This window comes from Portunus trituberculatus, chromosome 49 (genome assembly GCF_017591435.1).
Source record: "Portunus trituberculatus isolate SZX2019 chromosome 49, ASM1759143v1, whole genome shotgun sequence".
Classification (NCBI taxonomy): domain Eukaryota; kingdom Metazoa; phylum Arthropoda; class Malacostraca; order Decapoda; family Portunidae; genus Portunus; species Portunus trituberculatus.
Genome location: NC_059303.1, coordinates 13327860 through 13350300, shown reverse-complemented (window position 1 = coordinate 13350300; position 22441 = coordinate 13327860). Strand labels below are relative to the sequence as shown.

General features: G+C 44.2%; 4 protein-coding genes across 11 annotated transcripts in view; 1 reads left to right on the top strand and 3 right to left on the bottom strand.

The window, feature by feature from the left end:
- Positions 1–3145, top strand: part of LOC123499357 (egalitarian protein homolog) — a 60816-nt gene extending 57671 nt beyond the window's left edge. The window contains exons 7-8 of the mRNA XM_045247259.1: positions 1509–1601; positions 1972–3145. Of these exons, the coding sequence (XP_045103194.1) occupies positions 1509–1601; positions 1972–2530 (652 nt within the window). The 3' untranslated portion in view covers positions 2531–3145. The remainder of the gene's footprint in view (positions 1–1508; positions 1602–1971) is intronic.
- Positions 176–15239, bottom strand: LOC123499359 (fibrous sheath CABYR-binding protein-like). 4 transcript variants are annotated; one of them, XM_045247266.1, is made up of 12 exons: positions 14780–15239; positions 13846–14011; positions 13333–13404; positions 12223–13041; positions 11165–11305; positions 10868–11021; positions 8784–10456; positions 1893–2504; positions 1429–1581; positions 1075–1244; positions 696–848; positions 176–395 (listed from the first exon to the last, which is right to left on the bottom strand). In XM_045247266.1, the coding sequence occupies exons 2-7, from the start codon at positions 13987–13989 to the stop codon at positions 10224–10226; spliced, it is 1563 nt and encodes a 520-aa protein (XP_045103201.1). In that variant the 5' UTR covers positions 13990–14011; positions 14780–15239; the 3' UTR covers positions 176–395; positions 696–848; positions 1075–1244; positions 1429–1581; positions 1893–2504; positions 8784–10223. The 4 variants fall into 4 exon arrangements, with proteins under 4 accessions (XP_045103201.1, XP_045103199.1, XP_045103200.1 ...); XM_045247264.1 differs by having other exon boundaries at positions 1079–1244; XM_045247265.1 differs by having other exon boundaries at positions 1079–1244; positions 1494–1581.
- On the bottom strand, positions 14776–17239 carry LOC123499277 (cell surface glycoprotein 1-like). The gene is made up of 3 exons (XM_045247078.1): positions 17133–17239; positions 15219–16251; positions 14776–15048 (listed from the first exon to the last, which is right to left on the bottom strand). Exons 1-3 carry the CDS (start codon positions 17237–17239, stop codon positions 14776–14778), a joined length of 1413 nt encoding a protein of 470 aa, XP_045103013.1.
- A 5-nt stretch (positions 17240–17244) lies between these two features.
- The window catches only part of LOC123499362, a 265739-nt gene continuing 260542 nt past the window's right edge, over positions 17245–22441 (bottom strand). For all 5 annotated transcript variants that reach the window (XM_045247271.1, XM_045247274.1, XM_045247273.1 and 2 more), the window contains exons 5-6: positions 21273–21309; positions 17245–17586 (exon numbers count right to left, since the gene is read on the bottom strand). In XM_045247271.1, the coding sequence (XP_045103206.1) occupies positions 17527–17586; positions 21273–21309 (97 nt within the window). In that variant the 3' untranslated portion in view covers positions 17245–17526. The remainder of the gene's footprint in view (positions 17587–21272; positions 21310–22441) is intronic.

Below are 22441 nucleotides of genomic sequence, written 5' to 3'. Positions count from 1 at the left end.
AGTTAGCTTTTAGACTGCCTGCATGCATAGGGCATAAATAATAGTATGGCACATGCATAGGGCATAAATAATAGTATGGCATTTACCTGAAAGTCTCCAACCTTAGGTCATAAAGTATGGGGTATTTTGGCAGAAAATTTACCTGAAAGAGTCTCCGGAGAAAAACAGTCCCAAGTTTGGCAGAAAAATTTTATTAAAAAAAAAATAAAAATAATAAAGTCTGGGAGTCCTTTGAACTCTTAATACACAACTGCAGCTCATCACCAGCATCACAGCCAGCTAATGAGTCTAACACACCAGTAATGGCAGGGATCAGGGCTCTCTTGGGGGTGGTGGGGATAGCAGCAGCAGCAGCAGTGACAGCATCCACAGTGGTCCCAGCATGAAGGAAGTCCCTGTGGAGGAGAGAAGTTAATTAATGAATAATGTAAATAGTGCTAAACTGAATGTTGTAAGGCATTATGTGGGGAAGAAAGATACATGGCAATATTAACAACATTTCACTTTATACTTAAAGATTATGACAAAAAAGATACAAGAAAATAAATCATAACATTTCACTTTAAAACTTTGTATAAAGAATGACAAACCAAAGCAAAAGTGCAAATTGGTTTAAGGATTCTGAGGATACTGCCACACTCTGTATTGGGAGCAACTGTGTGCATGTGTCACTGCTCACGATGAATAAAACATACCTGGCAAGTGAAGGGATGAAGTGAATAAAAGACAAGCAGTGAGCACTCTGTCAGCAAGGTCAGGTGCCACAGCTGAAGGCAGTGAAGGTGATGCCAATTGGAAGACATCAGCTCAGGTCAGTCAGCGCCACACACACACACACACACCAAGCTCTGCCCGGATCAAGAAAAAAGTATGTAGGAAATTTTAAGTTTTATCTTTAGTATTTCCTGACAAACTGGAACAGATACTTGGAAAAAGTTATGCAGTGACTGAATCTTGATACAAAGGACTAAAGGCTAGTATTGGCCAAATATTGAACATTACTAAAACAGTATTAATAATTACATACATGACTAGCTTCATACTTTCTTGAATGTGAGTACCATGATCCCATACCTACCATGTCCTGCTGGTGGTGGTGGTGGTGTATCATGGTGAGGACTGGTGACTATGCTAATAATGAATGTACAGCAGCAGCAGCACAGTAGAGGCATTGGTTGATGTGTAGAATAGCAAGCAACTCCTCCTTGCAGGACTGACTCTGTCCCTCCTGCTGCCTCACACATCTGTCACAAAAACCAAACTCAAATCAGGACTGTCTTTGACTCTTTGAATAAATATGATCAATAGCACTAGTATTAAATGGAAAGGGATGTCACCATGCTAACCTGTCACATTTAAAACAAAATTAACAAAATCACTTCACTATCTCAAAATAAGACAAACTGTTGGTCTTGTGTATGTACACACATCTCAACACACTGTACTGGAATCCTTGTGTTAAAGTGAGTGTGAGGCTGGTGGCGGAAACTAACACTTGTGTCCCGCAGGTATCTTGAGCTGAGCGATGAGGAACGGGAGAAGCTGGAAGGCTCGTACAAAGTCGCCAAAAAGCTGGAACGCCTGCAGAGTAAAAAGGAAAGGTAAATTCATTTTAAGCAGCATATCTTTTCCTTTCTTTCACTTGTACTGGTTACAACAAACTTTTAAATCTATTACAATGCCTTGGAAGGAATTAATATCTTGAAGTATGTATGAAAGATTCGGAGCATAGTAACTGCTGAGCTATATGACATTATGCAAGTCGAGCATTATATTATTGCATGTGTTTCAGAGTTGTTATAATCAAGTAAGGTAATTGGGATAATTTTCAAAATGAGGATTATTTACAAATTTGAGCTACAACCAGTACGTAATATCAATTCTCAACAAACCTGCCTGTGTGGCAAGTGTGGTAGTAGGTGGTCATCCTTCCCTCCATGACACACTCGCTGACCGTCTCTCCTCCACCAGGGACGAATCTCCAGACAAGAATGGGGAGGACGAGGACGACAATAGCGATGACGACGACGATGACGACCGCGAGGGAATGGAGGATGCCGAGTTCCCCAGCCTGAGCAGCGTGGGCTCTGGGGGGTCAGGGGGGTCCGGCGGCGGCCTGCTGTCCCCACGCTGTAATGGCGAGGCAGAGGTGGACGGGTACGGCGGCTCCCCGTCCCTCACCACCAGCATGAACATGGTGGACCAGGTGCTGAGCAACGAGGCCATGGACCGCCTCGAGAAGATTGACCGCTTGGAGGCCATCCTGGCGGCCGCCACTCAGGGCTCCGGGGCGTCCTCCCCTGCAGCGCCGGCCAGCATCAGCCCACCGGCGCCCTGCTGCTGCCCGTGCCATGTCTCTGCCCCCTCCCCCTCCCCCAACACTGTGCCGCACCACCAGCACGGAGGTGCCTCGCCCCAGTCCTCCGCCAGCAGGGCTGACACCAGCTGTCAGACTCTCAGCACCGGCGACATTGTGATCACCAAAGTGTTCTTCCCAGATAGTCCTGATAATACAAAGGAAAAGAAGTGATGTGTACAGTGTGTGTATATAATTTTGTATATTTTTAATTATTGATAAGAGTGGCACCAGCCACAGTGTGATAGTTAGATGGTGCCGTGTGCAGGCGCCTGTGATAGTGGCCCTCGGGCTCACGCAGCTAGTTAGGGCACCTGGCCTGCCTCGGTTATTTTTAGAACGAGACTGGCGTCTTACACTTGGTACCAGAAATGTCGCGTCTTGTCTATAAAACCTTTTAACTGGTAAGTGTCCTAACCACCAGGTACTCTGGTGCCAGACTAACTCAAGCTTTAATGCCCAACACAAGTACATTACCAAAGTCTTTTTATCATTTTCCAGGTACTTATTTTGCCAGATAGCCTTTTTAATCTCTTGTTATTAGACAATATACAGTAAATTCAGCTTACTTCTGTGCTGAAGTATTGCTAGAGTTGGGATGCTTATAGGGTTGGGAACATATCAATATATGCCTTCCTAGGTATATTAGGTTTATTTTGACTAACTCAATGGTATTTCTTCAGAAATACACTCATCATTGAGACGAGCAGGTGAGGCCAGGTAAGACACTGACTTACCTGAAGAATTAAGCCTTCACTGCTATCAGTAATAAATCTTTGTTGAGTTACATGCATTTCTTTCTTTGACAAAGTTCCTTATATAAATATTTCTTAGGCCAAATCATACATTAATGTTTGTGTCCCTAGTGGGAGGCAGAAGCTCCAGGCCTGGCTACTTCACACATTAACAGAACTAATGCAGCAATACCTTTCAGTGAAAGCAATGTTAACTGAGTCTCACACAGGTTGAACCTAAAGATGTATCAAACAAATATGTAAGCACAGTACATATGTATTGTAGTCAGTCACCTGCTGGTCACCCAGTCAGCTTTCTCCTATTACAGAGCAAGCTCAGAGCTCATAGATCAATCTTTGGGTAGGACTGAGATCACATCACACTCCACACACTGGGAAAGCAAGGCCATCATAATCCCTCAAATTACATTCCATACCCATTTACTGCTGGGTGAACCAGACCTACACATTTAAGAGGCTCGCCCATATGCCTCACTGCACCCCAGGACTCAAACCCGGGCCTCCTTGGTTGTGAGCCGAGTCGGGTAACCACTACACTGCACTGTGTGTGCGTGCGTGCATGTAATTTATTTTTTACCACAGTCATCTGCTGGTTACCCAGCCAGCCTTTTTCCCATTACAGAACGACCTCAGAACTCAGACCGATCTTTGGGTAGGATTGAGACCACAACACACTCCACACACTGGGAAAGTGAGGCCACAACCCCTCAAGTTACATCCTGTACCTACTTGCTTTTAGGTGAAAAGGGGCTACACATTAAGAAGCTTGCCCATTTGCCTCACCGTGCCCACGACTCGAACCCAGGCCTCTTCGGTTGTGAGCCAAGTGTGCTAAGCACTACACAATGGTGTGTGTGTGTGTGTGTGTGTGTGTGTGTGTGTAATAGGGGGGACGGGTGAGAATAGGGGAACATTCCTCCTGGGTGAGGGACACGAGAGATTAGCATTAATACATGAAGAGTAGTCAATTAGTGGTCTATGGGGGTCAGGTGTCCAGCAGTGTTTATCGGCGACTACAACAATGTCAAAAACCTCACTCACTCTTCAGGACACCGCCACCCCATGGGCAGGGCAGAAAACCCAGGCCCCAACAAGCTCTGTCATGAGGGAGCCAGGAATGTGCCTCTAGCGAGTATAATGACTGATTCACTCTCTGCTACCCTGTCACACCACCTCCTGTCACACCACCTGCTACCCTGTCACACCACCTGCTGCCCTGTTACCTTTACTTATCCCATCAAATCATCAATACCACAAAAAAGCTAATAATTGCATGCACAGCTAGTGTTGAATCTTGACATAGTATAAAGAGGCAAGAGGCAAGTCTACACTCAGCTTCAGTAACATATACATTACTTTACACAAGTTCAATAAATATAACAGATTTGACAACTCTATATGAGTCTTAAATATCTGAGGGTCTGTATAGAGTATCTGAATTGAAGAAGGCAACAAGCAAGGAAAATAAACTAAGATAATCACCTGCTACTTCAATACTTCATAACAAATTTAGGGATGTCATGCAGGGTTGCCAATTGCCATACATTAACTATCATACTAATGCACATCTTGATTAACACCATATATAAAGTTGGAAATCATGGAAATCAATAAAAAAAAACTCAAGTTAATTATCTTTACTACAATAACAGTCACAAGGCCACATACCAGCGAACAATAATCCAAACTGACGCCTATATCAACGCAGGTTAAAGAGAAAGGACTAGCATGCAATGTAAGGCGTGTCATGCCACGAAGGAAAGGCAGGGAGCATCGATTCCATACAGGATATATAATTTCTCCGATGTTTTATACCCTTCCAGGCTTCGGGATTATGCATACGTGGGCTGAACACCACCACCGGCCTGACAGTGACAGCCGCCAGCCGCCAGTGTCACCCACTCACTATATTTAGGTGGCCTCAAGGCACAACTCAATTCAAGCGAGATACCGAGGAGTGATGATGGCCTCTTCCTTGAGCATAACACAGACAGACAGACAGACGGACACACACACACACACACACACACACACACACACACACACACACACACACACACACACACACACACACACACACACACACACACACACACACACACACACACACACACACACCAATAATAATGTTGCTGGTACTACTGCTACACTCCCTCACACACTTTCGTGATTTATTCCTCCTGTCACTACACTTTATGCATTTCATGTGGGCAACAGCAGGAAATGCCTGGGAAACACTGAAAATTGAAGGAAACGTTGATGAGTTGACACGGAAAGGGACGGGGGTTGGTGTAGGAGCGTCTTGGTCCGGGTCATGGCGGGCGCCGGGCGGTCTGAACGAAGGTATACATAACTATCGCCTAATTTAACACAATAATGGGTTATTTATCTATTTTGGTGGTTGATTTTGGCTTTGCTTCACTCTCTGCGTCTGAAAACACAAGGAGGTGCAAGCAAACATTGGTGGATTGACCTGAGGGGGATGGCACGGCTGAGGGGGGCCCGGACAAAAACTCATCGGACAAACTCACCGGACATAAACTCACCGGACAAAAACGCACCGGACAAAAACTCACCGGAAAATGTGTAAGGAGGACAAAAACTCACCGAACAACATCTAAAAAAAGAAGATAAAAACGAAGCATGATTTGAGACATGTTACGACGCTTTAAAGAGAGTCTATTTTGAAACATTTGAAACATGCTTCGACACTAAGTAAGACATCTTACGATACATTACGAAACATGCTTCGAAATATTATCCGTTATTGTAGTAGTGTTCAAATTTCTTTCACCCATATCAGTAGCAATGGAGATCATCGAAAACAACAAGGGTGGCCAAAAACTGTGCTTTCATGGATATATGTACGTGAAGAAGATATCGAAGAATGAATGGATACGATGGCAGTGCTGTCAACAATCAAGCCTGAAATGCAAGGGAGCCCTAACTACGGATATAAATGTAAGGAGTTTCATTAAGGTTATACTTCCTTTACACTTTTGATCATAAACTTTTCATTTCGGTTTTAACAATCTGCTGCATGAAAATACCTTTCCATCATTGAATTATCTTCAGAAGCCAGTCTTTGTCACTAAATTATATTTTTGGTTTTAGTTGCAGAATCCGCGCACCTTTGTTGATCACAACCATGAAGCAGACGAAGCCTTAGTTTATGTCACAAAATTAAGAGCAACCCTAAAACAGCAGGCAGGAGAAACTAAATGTCGACCAAACCAGCTGCTTGCTCAGGGGTTGGAGTCTGCAAGTGACGAGGTTCGTGCCAACATTGGTCAGCTAGATACATGCAGACGTGATCTTCGTCGGCAGAGGCGAGGCGCATTACCTAAAGAACCTGCAAATGTACGTGAACTAAATATTACAGATGAATGGAAACGTACGTCTGGTGAACAGTCACGACAATTCCTGTTGCATGACAGTGGTTCGGATGCCTGCAACAGAATGGTTGTATATGCTACTGATGAGTGCTTGCGATTAATGTGCCGGACCCGTACGTGGTTTATGGACGGGAATTTTGCTATGGCTCCAGAAATTTTCCAGCAACTTTATGTTATTAGAGTACCATTAGGTGAAACAGCAGTTTCCTGCGTGTATGCATTCTTGTCAGGAAAGTCACAAAATGTATATGAAGAACTGCTTCAAAGTATTGTAGATGGTTGTGAACGACTAGGATTCACACCAGATCCCACAGAAATTGTATTAGATTTTGAAAAATCCGCCATGCAGGCTGTCAGTAGCATTTTAGGTCCTCAAGTAACCACTAAAGGATGTTTCTTCCACTTGACGCAAAGTACATGGCGTAAGATACAGGAATTAGGGCTTGTGAATCGCTACCGTGAAAATGATGATTGCAGACTGTTCTGTGGAATGATGGATGGGTTAGCATTTCTTCCATTAGAAAAGGTCCAGGAAGGTATGGCATTTTGAAGGACAACACTCCTGAAGAATTTGAAGACCTCCTTTCATACTTTGACAGGACATATGTTACAGGTACATTCCGTCATGTACGACTTCCTGGAAATAATGAAGATCCAGAAGCACTGCAATGCAATATTCGACGACTACCACCTTCTTTTCCGCCAGATATATGGAATGTGCACAATAATACCCTAAATGATGAAGCTCGAACAAACAATATGAGTGAAACCTGGAATTCATCGTTCAAGCAGCTTGTTGGTCATTCTCATCCATCTTTTTACACTGTTATTGATAACATTAGGAAGGATGAAGCCCTAGTCAAAACCATGATGCTGCAAGATGACCGAGGCGAACCTCCAAAGAAGAGAACCAAGAGAAACTATGTTCGTCTTAGAAACGTTTAAAGAATCTATGTGAAGATATAGTTGCTGGTAGAAAATCCACAGAGGAATTTCTTCGAGCTGTTGGGCATTGTGTCCGCTTTTAAACCCAGGAATTTCATTAATTTCATATTAATTTCATTAATAAATCATTTAAGTTTTACATTCTTTTACGATTTTAAATATTATATTTTGTCCTCCTTAAACATTTTTCGGTGAGTTTTTGTCCGATGAATTAATGTCCGGTGAGTTTTTGTCCGGTGAGTTTTTGTCCTACCCCCGGCTGAGGTGCCCGCGTGGTCCATTACTTACGTACGTAATTCATTTTAAAAATCGCAAAAAGAAAAAAGGGGCCCAGACTGTAATGTACTACATTTTTTGACGCAACAAATACTTTGACTAATAACCAAAATATAAAAACGTTACCGAGTCGATTGTTTACAAAACGATGTCCAACGAACACTCCGTATTTCAAAATAACGAGATCACAAACTTCATAATGTCGAGAAGGAAAGCACAGCCACAACACATGTTGCATTTTATGGATACGAAAATTTTGCTTTTCAAACAAATAAAGAAAACACAGATTCCTTGCCGTATAAAGACTTTTGTTTTTTATTTTCGTACCGTTAAAAATTTTGAATTTAAAAATACGAACAGTTTGACATCCTACGGAATATTATTACTTGAGTTAGGTTTTTCACATTTTCTAATTCTTATATCAAGCACTAAAACAATCCTATCAATAGAAATGAAAAAAAAAATGAAAATCAGAATGCCGGAAGTGTTATTTCAACGAGAAACAAACACAACTAGACACGATCTTATTACAGATTAAAACTTGATTTACATTCCTATCAATAAATGAAATACAAAAACAATGCAAACTGCAATAATAAACGAGAAAAAAACCGTTAAGTATTGCCGAAGTAGTTTGTTTGTACCTTTTCTCACCACCTCCATCTCCCCTCCCCTCCCTCTCACACACTCCGTCCCTCCACCTCCACTTCCTCCACCTACTTCCACACAGCGAACCCTTGAAACACCTGCAAAACACTCTAAAAACGCCCTAAATAATTTGGCTGTACGGTGAAGTAGAGGGGCAGGCGGTCTCGGGGTCTAGAAGGGGCTGGCGGGGGGTTGGCGGGTCGGGGCGCCAGTAATGCCCCTGTGGTGGTGGGTGGGTGGATGTGGATGTGCGTAGGTGTGGGTGTGCGTGTGTGTTTCGTGCTGGCGTGGTACAAATGAAATAACTGGACGCAGATTTCGACACGTGAATTCCGGACACGTGTGGGAAAATACTGAAGTATGGCAATCCTAATCTAATTACAATATAATGTGTCTTCACTAACTTACCAGAGTGTTGTGGCGTGGCGTGGAGTGCAGGACGTGGTGGTGACGCTGGTATGCTCGGCTCATCACCAGTCACAACACAGCTGGGTGACATAGGAAGGCGCCAGCTGTCCACCCACATCCTGCTGCTGCTCCCCGGCCTCTTTGTCGCTGAGTGGACGAATGCCGTGTGGGGGGAGTAGGTGGTGGTGGGCGGTGGGCGGTGGACTGAATTGCCAGATATCACGTGAGCCTCCAATTTTTACTCTTAGCCCATCTCTTTTTGTACATTGAAGACGTGTTAGGTTTAAAATATCTACAGAATACATGTTAATACAGAAAATAGTTGGTGATACAGACTAATTCCGGTTAGCAAGCAATGATCGCCGCGGCTACATGTGCGAGGCAAGTTGTTTGACTCGCGTTATCACTGAGTGGAAGCTTCTCGTGTTTTTTCCGTCTAAAAATACGAAGACACTCGATCAGCGACGATGAGCAGGAACCAGACGTGCATCAAGTAGTACAAAATTACATTTTGTGATACTTCCTACAAAATCACAGATAAAATTCAAGTTTCAAGAGATTTGCAAGGCATCATGACGTCACAAGGCAACGAGGCAACCACCATTCCGACAAAGCCTCAGTCTGTGGTTCACGCAGCAAACTAACTCTATTGTAGACTAAAAAAAAACACATCAAAGTTTAATTAATAAATAAAAACTCCTCTTACTATTGCTAAAAACCATCATGTATAATATAAATGGCACGTTCCCTTTCTAATCACGACGGTCAGTGGCTCAGTAAGGCAACTACACATTGTAACTCTCCCATTAAAACCATTGTTACTCTAACATTAAAAACGACAAGAACTCTAGTGAACACATTATGAACCAGTGTAACTCAAATTATGAAACACATACATATAATCTTCGAACTAGTAGCTAAATATGCCAACTCACCGTGAATTATAACCATCTTAAGTGAGTAATCTCGCTGTGCGGGTGAACAAGGCAACTACCGAGGCGACGCACTAAGGTAAACCCTGCACAGTCTTTACCAATCACCTAAAGAAAGGACGGACATGAGATAGAGAGAGGACGGAAGTTAGATATTATAAAAGAAACCTCTCAGCCTAACTCACCATGAACATCAGCTGACGAAAGGGACGAGCGGAAGACACGGACGAGCCAGTACTTCAAAGCACATTACAACCATTCCCTGATTAAAAACACTTCGAATAGCGAGACTCAGAACATCGTGACTATTATAACTACGTGCAAAATTCCCAGATAAAACCCAAAACAGAGCATTATAGACTCTAATTTCAATGAGAATAAAAAAAACTGCAAGACTAAACACACACACACACACACACACACACACACACACACACACACACACACACACACAAGGAAGGAAGACAAGACACTACCACGTATACAAACTAAACAACAACACGACAAATCAAGAGTGAGAAAACGGAGAGGAAGAGGCGGAGGAAGAGGATTCCTGCTGTAACGAAGTAGACTTTAAGAGGAAGGAGAAGGACCCAAACTGCCCGAGTCTCTTCATCAGCTCCTCGTTGCGTCGCTGAAGATCAAGGAAGGCTGGGTCACGTCCTTCGCCTACCGCATCGCACCTCACCGCCGCCTCACCGATGGAGAAACTTTCATCCACCACCACGGACACAGCAGAACCTGGAGGGTGGGAGAACGCGGAGACAAGGACGTGAGGGGAAGTGAGAACAGGAATACGGAGACAAGGAGGAAGTAAGAACAGTAATACAAGGATGTGAGGGGAAGTAAGACAAACAATACAAGGGCGTGAGGAGAAGTAAGAACAGCAATGCAGAAATACTGTAAGACGTGGAGAGTTTGGAGTGGATTAAATGACAAGGTAAAGTGGAGTAATGATTAACGGTGATGTCGTTATGTGGAGTGAATGAAAAAGAACATAATACAGTGAGGGGAACTGCAAGAGGTTGTCAGGCCTACACGTGGCAGTCCCTGGATGAGAAAAGCTACTTAATTCCATCTACAGTCCCCATCAATGTGTAATCTTCTTATTGACTCAGCACTAATAACATGAACAGGCTTACTTTGACTTACTTTGTGTGTGTCGGTGGACTGTTCCTTCCTCACTGGTTTGTACGTCTTGTTCTCTACTTTCCTCCATCACCTCCCCTTCCTCCTCTTCCTCTCCTTCCTCCATCACTCCTTCACTCTCTATCTCTCCCTCTGATACATGTTCCAGTTCACAAGACTGAAATAAAACGAGAAAATAAAAATCTGTAAGCACCACAACGAAAAATAAGATGAAATTCAAATAAAAATAAAAACTAAGCAATTTAAGACTGAGATTTGAAAGTAATGGACCATACACAGCCAACAACACCTTTAGCTCACCTGACACACTGAGGACGAGACACAGGACACCCCACGCATCAGGGACGGCAGACGCTGGGCAGGGGGACACTCGCCTGGCTCCCCGACTGACGACACAAGCACCTCCCCTTCAGATATACACTGGCAGGAGATGTCTGGAACCTGTTGAAGTGTACGAGAGTGTAGAGAAGTGAAATACGGTAGACAATGAGTGTTTGGTAGACAAGTGTGTTAGAAAAGAGTAAGAATGCAAAAGATCGTAGGAATAAAGACGAAAAATTAGAACGAAGGAGTGTACGGGAGTGTAGAGAAGTGAAATGTGGTAGGCAAACAGAGAACGTGTTAGAAAAAGAGTAGCAATGTCAAGATCGTAAGAGTATAAAGAATAATGGATAAGGGTGGAATGCTGGAAGAGGTGTAGTGGTGAGAGGTGGTTATGAAGATGATCGTTACAAGGAATGAAAACAGGAATAAAGTAGGGATAAAGAGATGGTGTGAGAGAGGGAATAGAAGAAATGGAGAAGGAAGAAGGGATAAGTGAACAAATAAAGACGAAATGAAGCAGGAAATGAAGAAGGAAGCAGGGATAAAGTGAAGGAATAAAGAAGAAATGAAGAAGGAAGTAAAGATACGTAAAAGAATAAAGTAGACATAAAGAGATGATAAGAAAGAGAAGGAATAGAAACCAGTAGTGAAGACAACGTGAGGAGAGAAAAAAAAACACAGGATACAGAAGGAACACAATGAATGGTAAGGAGAATGAAGACAAGAGAAAACGTACCAAGGGTAGCATTCAAACAGCTATACAAGGAATACAAGGCAGAATAAGGAACCACATCAAAGAAAGCACACCGTAACACCATCAGTACTGGGGCACACTTTTACCTTGAGATTTGTGTACGATTAGGCCATTTTATTGACATTAGGAAGGCTCTACGGAGGTCAGAAAATTAATGGCCACAGTTTTCACTATTCTAATCCCTCACATGAATCTGTGAAGCTGTATAAAACTACCAAATAGTAAGCAGAATGAATATGGAAACGCGTCCCGGTACTCAAGGGGTTAACGAGACACTCACCTCAGCTAAAGACGAGGCAGTCACGTCCAGCGATGAGTGACACACGACGGAGGGTGTCTCAGGTGACGTGACGCTTCGTACACCCTCACCACCCACGCCCTCATCACCCACAGCTATACCTTCACCCACACACACTGGTACCCTTGCAATATAGTCCGCTTGAGTGCCCTGACTAACTAGCGTGACGTAATCCCCAGCTGCGGCGCCGTCAGGTATCGGAGGGACGTCAGAGGGCGAGGGTGTCTTCACGGGCACTACAAGACCCACACCTACTGACGGAGACGCTGCAGAAGGAGGTGAAGGAGGGCTGACAGGTTGCACAGGACCCTTGACATAGCTAAGGGACTTCTCTGGGGTGCCTTGTGGACTGGGGATCTGAGGCTTGTACTTTGGAGGTGTTGGGGTGCGGGGTGGTGTCCGTGGGGCCTCGGGTACTGGGGGAGGGGAGGCTGCGGGAGAGGCAGGTGGGGTAGGGACTGGTTCTCTCCTTTCCTCATCTTCTACAGATAGTTGTGGGGTGAGGGGAGGTTTGGGAGGGGTGTCCTGCCTCCGTGGGGGTGAAAGGGACGGGGTTCTGGGTGGTGGGGAGCGAGGTGGTGGTGTGGGTACAGGAGGGGGGTGTATGGAAGGGGCATGGGTGGGAGAAGGTTGCATGGGGGTAGAGGGTTGCATGGAAGGGAACTCAGCGGGGGGTGAAGGTGAGGAGGAGGGTGAGGGGGAGTGAGAGGGGGAGGGTGGAGGGGATGATGCGCTCTCCTCACCCCCGCTAGGCATTGTAGGAGGTGATGGTTGTTCCGTCTGGGCATTCAAAGCTTCAGCCTGGAAGGAAAAAGATAAATTAAATAAAAAAACCACTAAATATGGTAACAATAACGCTAATAATAATAATAATAATAATAATAATAATAATAATAATAATAATAATAATAATAGTACTTCGTTAATCAAATGTGCTTTACTTTCTATCTCACTTTAATATACAAATCAAATAACAAACCATCGACTTCCTTCACTCGTTATATAAATCTGGGTTTCATCTTTCATATTTGCCTACTCGTCTAGTGTATATACATTTCGTCCTCCTCTCTTACTTCCTTGTCCCTCACTCACCTCTCTCCGGGCGGCGGCCAGCCTCTCGCGCACCACCTCCGCCAGCACCTCCCGCGTCGCCTCCACCAACCACTACAGACAAGGCAGACAGACGAGACAAGAGACACATAATTAGAAACATAATGACTGGTTTGACATTCGTGCAATTATTCATCTATTCTTATTACCTAGAAGGAGAGTAGACGAGAGAGAGAGAGTGAAGAGAAACACAGTGACTTGTTTGACATCTGTTTTATATCGACAAGGAGGGCAAACGAGACAGACAGTCAAGAGAAACATAAAGACTCGTTTGACAATTTTTCTTTCTCATCTACAAGGAGGATAGACAAGAGAGATAGTGAAGAGAAACACAATTACTCGCTTGACATCTATCTTTCTCATTAACAAGAAGGGCAGACGAGGCACAAGATGAACAACATAATGACCTGTTTGACATTTGCATTTATCTATTTACTTTCCATTTATTTCATGTAATCCTAACCAGATGAGAACACAGTAGTTACTCTGACATACCTGAGAATTCACGTCCTGCTCCTCCTCCTCCTCCTCTTGCTTCTGCTCATCTTCGCGGTGCCATTCCTCTGCTGCCGCGCGCTCCCCAGACACCGCGGCCACGTCACCTGCACCACCTCCATCGCCTACACCGCCGCGGATCATCACCTGCAGCCTATCCACCAGCCTGGGAAGTGATGGAAGTTGTCAGGGTGTGATTTGGTGACTGGCTGAGTGGAAGGGTGAGTTTGGGCGTGGTAGAAGGATGAAGTGTGAGTGAGAGGGTGGATGAGGATGAGGCAGATGAGAGGAAGGCTGAGTGAGTGGATGATGAGGCGGACGAGGAGGTGGATGAGGTGTAGGGTAAGTCTGAGTATGGACACCCACGTATTCAATAATCTACTTCTCCATTTAATATCTGTTTAAGAGGGACACTGTCAACTACACAAAATTAAAATAAATAGGGAAAATAAATTCCTTAGGTCAGAATCTCTTCAAAAAACGTAATTTCCCAGTGAACACGTATTTAATTATTTTCTCCATTCATTTTCCGTCAAGAGGGACACTGTCAACTACACAAAATGAAGATAAAAAGAGAAGTAGTGAAAACAAACTCTTCAGCCAGTCTCTTAAAAATAAAAAATAATCCGGTGAACACATATCTAATTATCTCCATTAATTTTCTGTAAGAGAGACACTAGTAACGAAACCAAATTAAGGTCAAAAGTGAAATAGAGAAAACAAACTCTTTAGACCACAAACTCTTTAAAAAACACACATTACGTATTTCCCAGTTGACACGTTTTTTTAATAATTTACTTCTCCATTAATTTTCTGTTAAGAGGAACATAACTAACTAAACAAAATCAAAATAAGTGAAAAATAAACTCTTTAGACCACAACCTCTAAAAAAACATCTTAATTTTCCCAGTGAACATCAGGAGGCGTCCCTTACTTATCCAGGATGCGCTGCCGAAGGTCATGTTGCCGCAGCCTCTCCTCAGCCTCCCTCAGAAACTGCCCAGCCTGTCCTTCACCGCCAATATCCTCCTCCAGCTTATCCTCGACCGTCACCTCCCGCCACACCACCTCAGGGAAGTAGCCAGGAAGTCTCTCCTCGTCACCGCCTCCTTCAGTTCCTCCTGCTGTGCTGTGCCGTGACTCGTTCTTGTTGTGGTGTTCCTCTGTCTCTTTCCTCTTCTCTTCTACCGGTGTTGAGTTCCTCTGTTCAGGGTCTTGTAGGGTGCTGCGGGGTGTGTGGCTGCCTCCTTCACCGTCTCCGTCAGCTGGTGAGGGTTCATTGGGTGGTGGTGGTGGGGAAAGTGGTGGTGGTGGTTGTGTAGGTATTCGCTCCTCACCATCTTCATCTCTTATCTCATCTTGTTCACCCTCACACTCGCAGCAAGGCCCTCACCATCACCACCATCACCACCATCATCATCACTATTATCTCCATCATCACCAGGTCCCGCCACTCCTTCACCATTACTCTCAGGCGAGGATTCATCACTGCTTCGATGTCTCATTTGAATCACCACATTCCTCCGCTGGGTTCCTGTCCTCTGGTCCGCTACAGGCTCAATGGAGATCCCTGGAAGGTTCTCAAAGGTGTTCCCTCGAGGTATGTCCACAGAAGCTTGCGTGGAGACCTGGAGACTTGGCTTCGGAGGGTCTATTGTAGTCTTTTCCTGGCGGCGCCGCGGAGGGACTACTTCGGCTGTACCCATCTGTGCATCGGGGCTCTCCATCCCTCCGCGTCCGTCACTTTCCTCCGCTCTCTTTTCATCCCGTTTTCTGTTCGTTCTGTGCTCGCGATGACTCCTCTGTTTCGCCACGCCGGGGTACTGAAAGAACAAGGGCGGCGGGCGATAGGCGGGGAAGGAAGGGAAACTGGGGTGACACTGCGGCGCTTCGTCAGGCTGAGTGGAAGGCTGAGGCTGAGTCTGAGGTATGGGTTGGGAGGATGGATGACGGTGAGGAGAACGAGAGGAAGGCTGAGTGAGTGGATGAGGAGGACGAGGTGTAGGATGAGTCTGGGGATGTGCAGAGGGATGAGAACGAGGTGGAGAAGGCGCCTGGGGATTTGTGGGCGTGAAGGAGGCTCTTTCGAAGCTTGTGGGCGTGAAGGAGGCTGTCTTGGGGCTTGTGGACGTGAAGGAGGTTGTCTCGAGGCTTGTGGGTGTGAAGGAGGCTGTCTTGGGGCTTGTGGACGTGAAGGAGGCTGTCTTGGGGCTTGTGGGTGTGAAGGAGGCTGTCTTGGTGCTTGTGGGCGTGAGGGAGACTGTCTCGAGGCTTGTGGGCGTAAGGGAGGCTGTCTTGGGGCTTGTGGGCGTAAGGGTTGTTTCGGGTGAGTAGAATGTGATAGTGGTGGTGGTGGTGGTGGTGGTCGAGACGGCTGTGTGGGCTGGTGTGGGCGTGAGGGCGGCGCTGCTGGGGTAAGGTCGGGGTGTGGAGGTCTTGTTCTACTGGAGGAGGCTGCGAGTGCCTCTTCCTCCTCTCTTCTTCGCTTCTCCTGCCGATGAAAAGATGGTGAGGCTTCTTAAAAGTTATTGTTCTTTGCTTTCAGGGTCATAACAATAATTGCAACAACAACAACAACAACAACAACAACAACAACAATTACTACTTCTACTACTTCTTCTTCTACTACTATTACTACTACTACTACTACTACTACTACTACTACTACTACTACAATAACAACCTACTACTACTACTACCATCACTACAACAACAACAAAAACAACAAAAACAACAACAACTACTACTACTACTACTACTACTACTACTACTACTACTACTACTACTACTACTACTATCACTATTACTACTCACCCTGGCCCGCCTCACAGCCTCCCTGAAGTAATGTTGAACCCTCCTTGAGATGAGAAACTTGTCCTCGTCCAAACTTCGAGAGCAAGAAAGACGGATGAGTCAGAAATCACGACACATTTATACAGAAAACACTGAGAAATACGATAACCAAAATAAAAAATGGTAAAAAAAAAAAATCAATAACTTCTTAAACTGACCAAGAATAAATGAACAATAAAAAAATACCCGGAAAAATCGAAATAAAGTGAAATAGACAGAGATTAAAAATAGGATAAATAAAAAAAAAAAAAGCTGGTAAAAGAATCAATAACTTCTTAAACTGACCAAAGAATAAATGAACCATGAAAAAATAAATATCTTGGAAAATCGAAGCAGAGCGAAATAGACGAAAAAAAAACTAATACATTTAATAAGAAAATAAAAATAAAAGAGAAAATACAATGCAATCCAATAGCAGAACCTTCACCACTCACTTCCCAGCCGCCAGATCCTTCAGGACACCACTCAAGGACACTGGTTTGTAGGATCCTATGAGCTCTCCTTCACGCATCCTCCTCAGCTCTTGTCGGGTCTCCGCCATCCAGTCTCCTATGGCCGCCAGTTCTTCCTGTCCTAGCAAACCCCTAGCAGCGCCTTCTTCAGGATCTTCGAGGCGTGTGTCACCCTGGGGAGTCGAACTGGAAGAGGAAGAGGAAGAGGAGGAGGAAGAGGAGGAGGAGGAAGAGGAGGAGGAGGATGTGGTGGAAGGGGCGTCTGTAGAACTAGGGTGCCTCTGGGGTATTTCAGGGGCATCCTCGGGTGGTGGTGGTCCCCTGGGGTGTTCCTGGGGGTGGGTACTGCGCTCTTTGGCAGGACTCGGGGCCCATGTTACCCTGCGAGGGCGTGCAGGGGCTGCTTCCTGGGGCTGGTGGCGTCTGGTGGGTGTATCTGTGGGTTTTGAAGCAGCTGTTACCGTTTTCTATATTTCGTAGTGTGTCAAAGTACTTAGTGTCGTGTTTTTTCTATACCATGTGGGCTTTTTACGGGAATTTAAAGAGAAAAGGAGGTATTTTTGGGTACCTCCTATCTGGAAACCCACGCGCTAGGGAACCGTTACCCCGAGTGAGGAAGCCCTACCTACACTTCGATCGTGGCCAAGATTCGAACAAGTGCGCTTGGACACCCCTCAGGCCCCAAAGCGCACGTGGTTCCATTGTACACATAATCAGATCGTGAGCAGTTTAACCCCTTGAGTACCATGATGCGTTTCCTTATTCAATCTGTTGACTATTTGGCGATTTTAAACAGCTTCAGAAACTTATGTGAGGGATTAAAATAGTGGAGACTGTGGCCATTAATCCTCTGACGTCCATAGATCTTTCCTAATAAAACGGTCTACTCGTACACAAATCTCAAGGTAAAAATGTGTCCCATGGTTGAAGGGGTTAACCTACGTAGAGAGATGATGTAACAAAATGGGATGAAAAATTACTTGTGCTTCTGGAATTACATGAGACAAAACTATAGCAATCATTGTAACAACTTATAATTTTCCTGGCCACCTGCACCAGTAACCTTGAGATAACTACACAACTTATCGCAAACAATAGAATAACTGGAGAGAACACTGAGTATACACACACACACACACACACACACACACACACACACACACACACACACACACACACACACAGCTCAGTGGTTAGAGCGCTGGTTTCACAAGCCAGAGGACCGGGGTTCGATTCCCCAGCCGGGTGGATATATTTGGGTGTGTCTCCTTTCACGTGTAGCCCCTGTTCACCTAGCAGTGAGTAGGTACGGGATGTAAATCGAGGAGTTGTGACCTTGTTGTCCCGGTGTGTAGTGTGTGCCTGGTCTCAGGCCTATCCGAAGATCGGAAATAATGAGCTCTGAGCTCATTCCGTAGGGTAACGTCTGGCTGTCTCGTCAGATACTGCAGCAGATCAAACAGTGAAACACACACACACAAATATAACACACACACACACACACACACATAACCAGACACACTCAAGCACGCACACACACGTCCACGCCCACACACGGACTCAAGTTGCCCCGCCCACGCACCAAGCCTCGTGTTACCAGGGCCGACTGAATGAATACCCAAGAGCCGCGCGAGACTTGATATTATTACTGCAGTCTCTCTCTCTCTCTCTCTCTCTCTCTCTCTCTCTCTCTCTCTCTCTCTCTCTCATTCTTTTCTTTTCCTTTGAAGTTTGATATTTTGATCGCGTGTTATACTGTGCTGCAATAGGAGGTGGTTGTTGTTGTTGTTGGTGGTGGTGGTGGTGGTGGTGGTGGTGGTGGTGGTGGTGAATAAATAAGTAAACAAATAAATAAAACAGACACACAAACAAATACGTCAACAAACGAACAAACTAAACAAGCAAGAAAACAATGACTTACCCTCAGCCATCACCAACACCAAATAAGCACAACAAAAATAAAATAAAATAAATAAATAAATCACAATAAAAACACAAATAACATCAGACAAGCAACATTTCAACACGTGGTGGTCACTGACTCACATTAACACAAGTGCTCCCTGACCTTTACTACCACCACCATCACCACCACCACCACCACCATCACTATTCCTCCCTAAGTCCCTCCCCACCAGGATACGGCCGGGGTGAGCTGGACTGTGCTGGCTGGCCTGTGGTGGTCTGCGCAGGGCAAAGTTCTTACCACGCTACAAAAACTCCCATATTCTATAACACTTCCGCGCCTCACAGCACCTTCACAATTTTCAGAGGGCTCTAGATGAAGTGACACGTGTTTTTAAGGATGTTTCTGTAATTCTAGCGACGTGTTAACAAGTTTTCTGCATTATCAACAGGGCAAATACTCTTTAGAATTCCCCTAATCGTTTTCTATGGTCTTTGAAAATGGTAGCTGTTCTGAATATGGCGCTCAAGACCCACTTTTTTTAAACACTTCCCAACAGCACCTTCACTATTTTCGAAGGGGTCTAGTTGAAGTGACACGGGTTTTTAAGGATGTTTCTGTAGTTCTAGTGACACATTGATAAGTCTTCCGTATCATTAACAGGACAAATACTCTTTAGAACTCGGTTAATCGTCTCTGTGGTCTTTGAAAATGGTCGTGGTGAGAGAGGGAAGCGTTTCTGATATTGCGCTAAGGTCTGTCTTGAGAAACGCTCTGCTCTTTCACCACCACTATTTCCCAAGGCCAAAGAGATGACTAGCCGAGTTTTCAAGAGTTTTTCTTCAGTTAGTAATGTGAAAATCTTGTCAATCTGCCTCTAAAAACATAAAAACTTGCTTAAAAACGCTTTATTCTCTCCCCACGACTATTTTCCACGGCCACAGAAATCATTAGCCGAGTTTTCAAAAGTGTTTCTTCAGTTAATAACGTAGAAATCTTGTCAATGGGTTACTAGAGCCGTGAAAAAAAAAAAAACTTAAAAACTCATATAAATTTAGGTAAAGCCTTTTGAAGTACTGGAAGTGAGGCGCAGAAGGGTTTGAGAATACAAGCCCTACAAAATGCCACGCAGGATGAACACAAATGCCGGCCGTGTTATGCGAAAGGTCACTCCCTCTGCCTCTCCCGCGCTTCGGTCACTATAATCACACACGCCATTCATCAACTCCCTACCTGCTTTTGTATCTCCTTCTTCCTGTGACCTGAACTCATTTAATCCTCCAGTGCTATGACGCGTTCTCCTATTCATTCTGCTTATATAGTGATTTTATACAGCTTCAGAAACTTAAGCTGGGGATTAAATTAGTGAAGATTCTGGCCATTAATCTTCTGATCCCCATAGAGCCTCCCTAATGTCAAGAAAATCGTCTTATCATACCCAAACTCGTGGTAAAGATGCCTTATAGTACTGAAAGGGTTTAAGAGGGAGGTTTCAAGACATTTATCCCATTCTTTTGACCAACTCTCTCAGACTGCTCGGGACCTGACATCTGAGTGAGCTTTGTTAATTAGTTGCTTTTCGTTGCTCCTACCCAGATTTCTCCTCTTACATAAATAAAAAAAAATAAAAAAATCACGAACTAAAGATCATGAGAACATAAAGAAAGTTACAAAAAAATAAATAAAAATAAAACTAGAAGATCTACACGTGGCATATTACAACACACCTGGCTATATACACCTGTCATTTCTAGGCCTAAATATGTGCAACCCTTTAAAGGCTCCCTGCTGACTCCACACGAAGAGACTGACCACTGAGTCCATTCCAGTCACCCGACACTCAGAACACTTCAAGGCATGAGGGAAATGATACGCAGAGACTTGTGTTACTTGTTTGACTAAGGAAAATTATATGGTTAATTGTGTTTCGTTTAAATTTTGAGGGAAATGATACGCAGAGACTTGTGTTACTTGTTTGACTAAGGAGAACTATTACTTGTGTTCTGTTATACATTTGAGGTGTCTGTGTGCATAACATTTCTTAAACTCATCTTATAAAATCTGTATTAAGAAAAGCATTACTGGGATATGCTTTTGACTAAGTGATGGAGTGGTTTAGATAAAGTCGATTCCATATAGAACTCACTGTATTAGTTAATTGCAACTCAACACTACGTAATAGACTAAGAAAACAGACAACAACACAATATACTTACCACACCAACACTCCCGTTCCTCCCACGTTGCCCCTTCCTGCAAAAACAAAAGAAAATGAATTACAGAAAACGAAATATTTGAAGGACCAACTAAACTAAAAACTCAGTGCATAATATTCTGATTTCCAAGGCCGTCAATTCCCTTCACCGCCGGCCCTTCACTGCTCCCCCCGTTGCTGATAAGGGTAATGTGACAGACCAAGCTCTCTCCACTCCTTGGCCCAGATGGAGATAAGACCAAGTGAGAGATAAGGGGATAAGAAACACGCCACTGGGAACAAAGGTAATAAATGAACTGATAACTGTGTGTGTGTGTGTGTGTGTGTGTGTGTGTGTGTTGATTGGTTCATTTTCCATGGCTTCCTCTCATTGGCTGATTACGAGGAGGGGGGGAGAGAGAGAGAGAGAGAGAGAGAGAGAGAGAGAGAGAGAGAGAGATAACGCATTCCTATTTTTCACCACCACCCCATATCTCTCTCTCTCTCTCTCTCTCTCTCTCTCTCTCTCTCTCTCTCTCAAGACATACTACCAAAGATAAGAACTCAAACCACAAAACCGGAGGAGAGCGAAGATAACATTGTGATATGATGAGAGAGAGAGAGAGAGAGAGAGAGAGAGAGAGAGAGAGAGAGAGATTGACGTCATAGTGATAATAAGAAATAAGCCAAAAGATAAGATAGTAGTAGTAGTAGTAGTAGTAGTAGTAGTAGTAGTAGTAGTAGTAGTAGTAGTAGTAGTAGTAGTAGTAGTAGTAGTAGTAGTAGTAGTAGTAGTAGTAGTAGTAGTAGTAGTAGTAGTAGTAGTAGTAGTAGTAGTAGTAGTAGTAGTAGTAGTAATAGTATCTCTCTCTCTCTCTCTCTCTCTCTCTCTCTCTCTCTCTCTCTCTCTCTCTCAACTCAATAAGATAACACGATAACAGGACTCTTTCGTGTAAACAACTCATGCAAAAGAGAGAGAGAGAGAGAGAGAGAGAGAGAGAGAGAGAGAGAGAGAGAGAGAGAGAGAGAGAGAAGAGGAAGAATGGGATGAAAAATACACGCAGCCAGGAATGATAAGATAAGGAGGAGGGAGGGCGACACAAAGATAAATGTGTCCAAAAGTGAATGAAATGGAACAGTTTTGAGTTTTGTGAAGTGAAAAATGAAATAATGTTCAATTTTATAAGTAGA

Bases quoted from the DNA above. Each gene is read 5' to 3' on its own strand.
- LOC123499359 (XM_045247266.1), bottom strand. From the start codon at position 13,989: ATGATCCGCGGCGGTGTAGGCGATGGAGGTGGTGCAGGTGACGTGGCC. The intron at 13,405-13,845 runs GTATGTCAGAGT...CCTTGTCTGTAG, and splicing joins AGCAGGACGTGAATTCTCAG to TGGTTGGTGGAGGCGACGCG. The intron at 13,042-13,332 runs GTGAGTGAGGGA...TTTTCCTTCCAG, and splicing joins TGGCCGCCGCCCGGAGAGAG to GCTGAAGCTTTGAATGCCCA.
- LOC123499277 (XM_045247078.1), bottom strand. From the start codon at position 17,239: ATGGCGGAGACCCGACAAGAGCTGAGGAGGATGCGTGAAGGAGAGCTC. The intron at 16,252-17,132 runs GTGAGTGGTGAA...TTACCCCAGCAG, and splicing joins AAGGATCTGGCGGCTGGGAA to CGCCGCCCTCACGCCCACAC. The intron at 15,049-15,218 runs GTGAGGGTGAAC...GACCCTGAACAG, and splicing joins GTGAGGGCCTTGCTGCGAGT to AGGAACTCAACACCGGTAGA.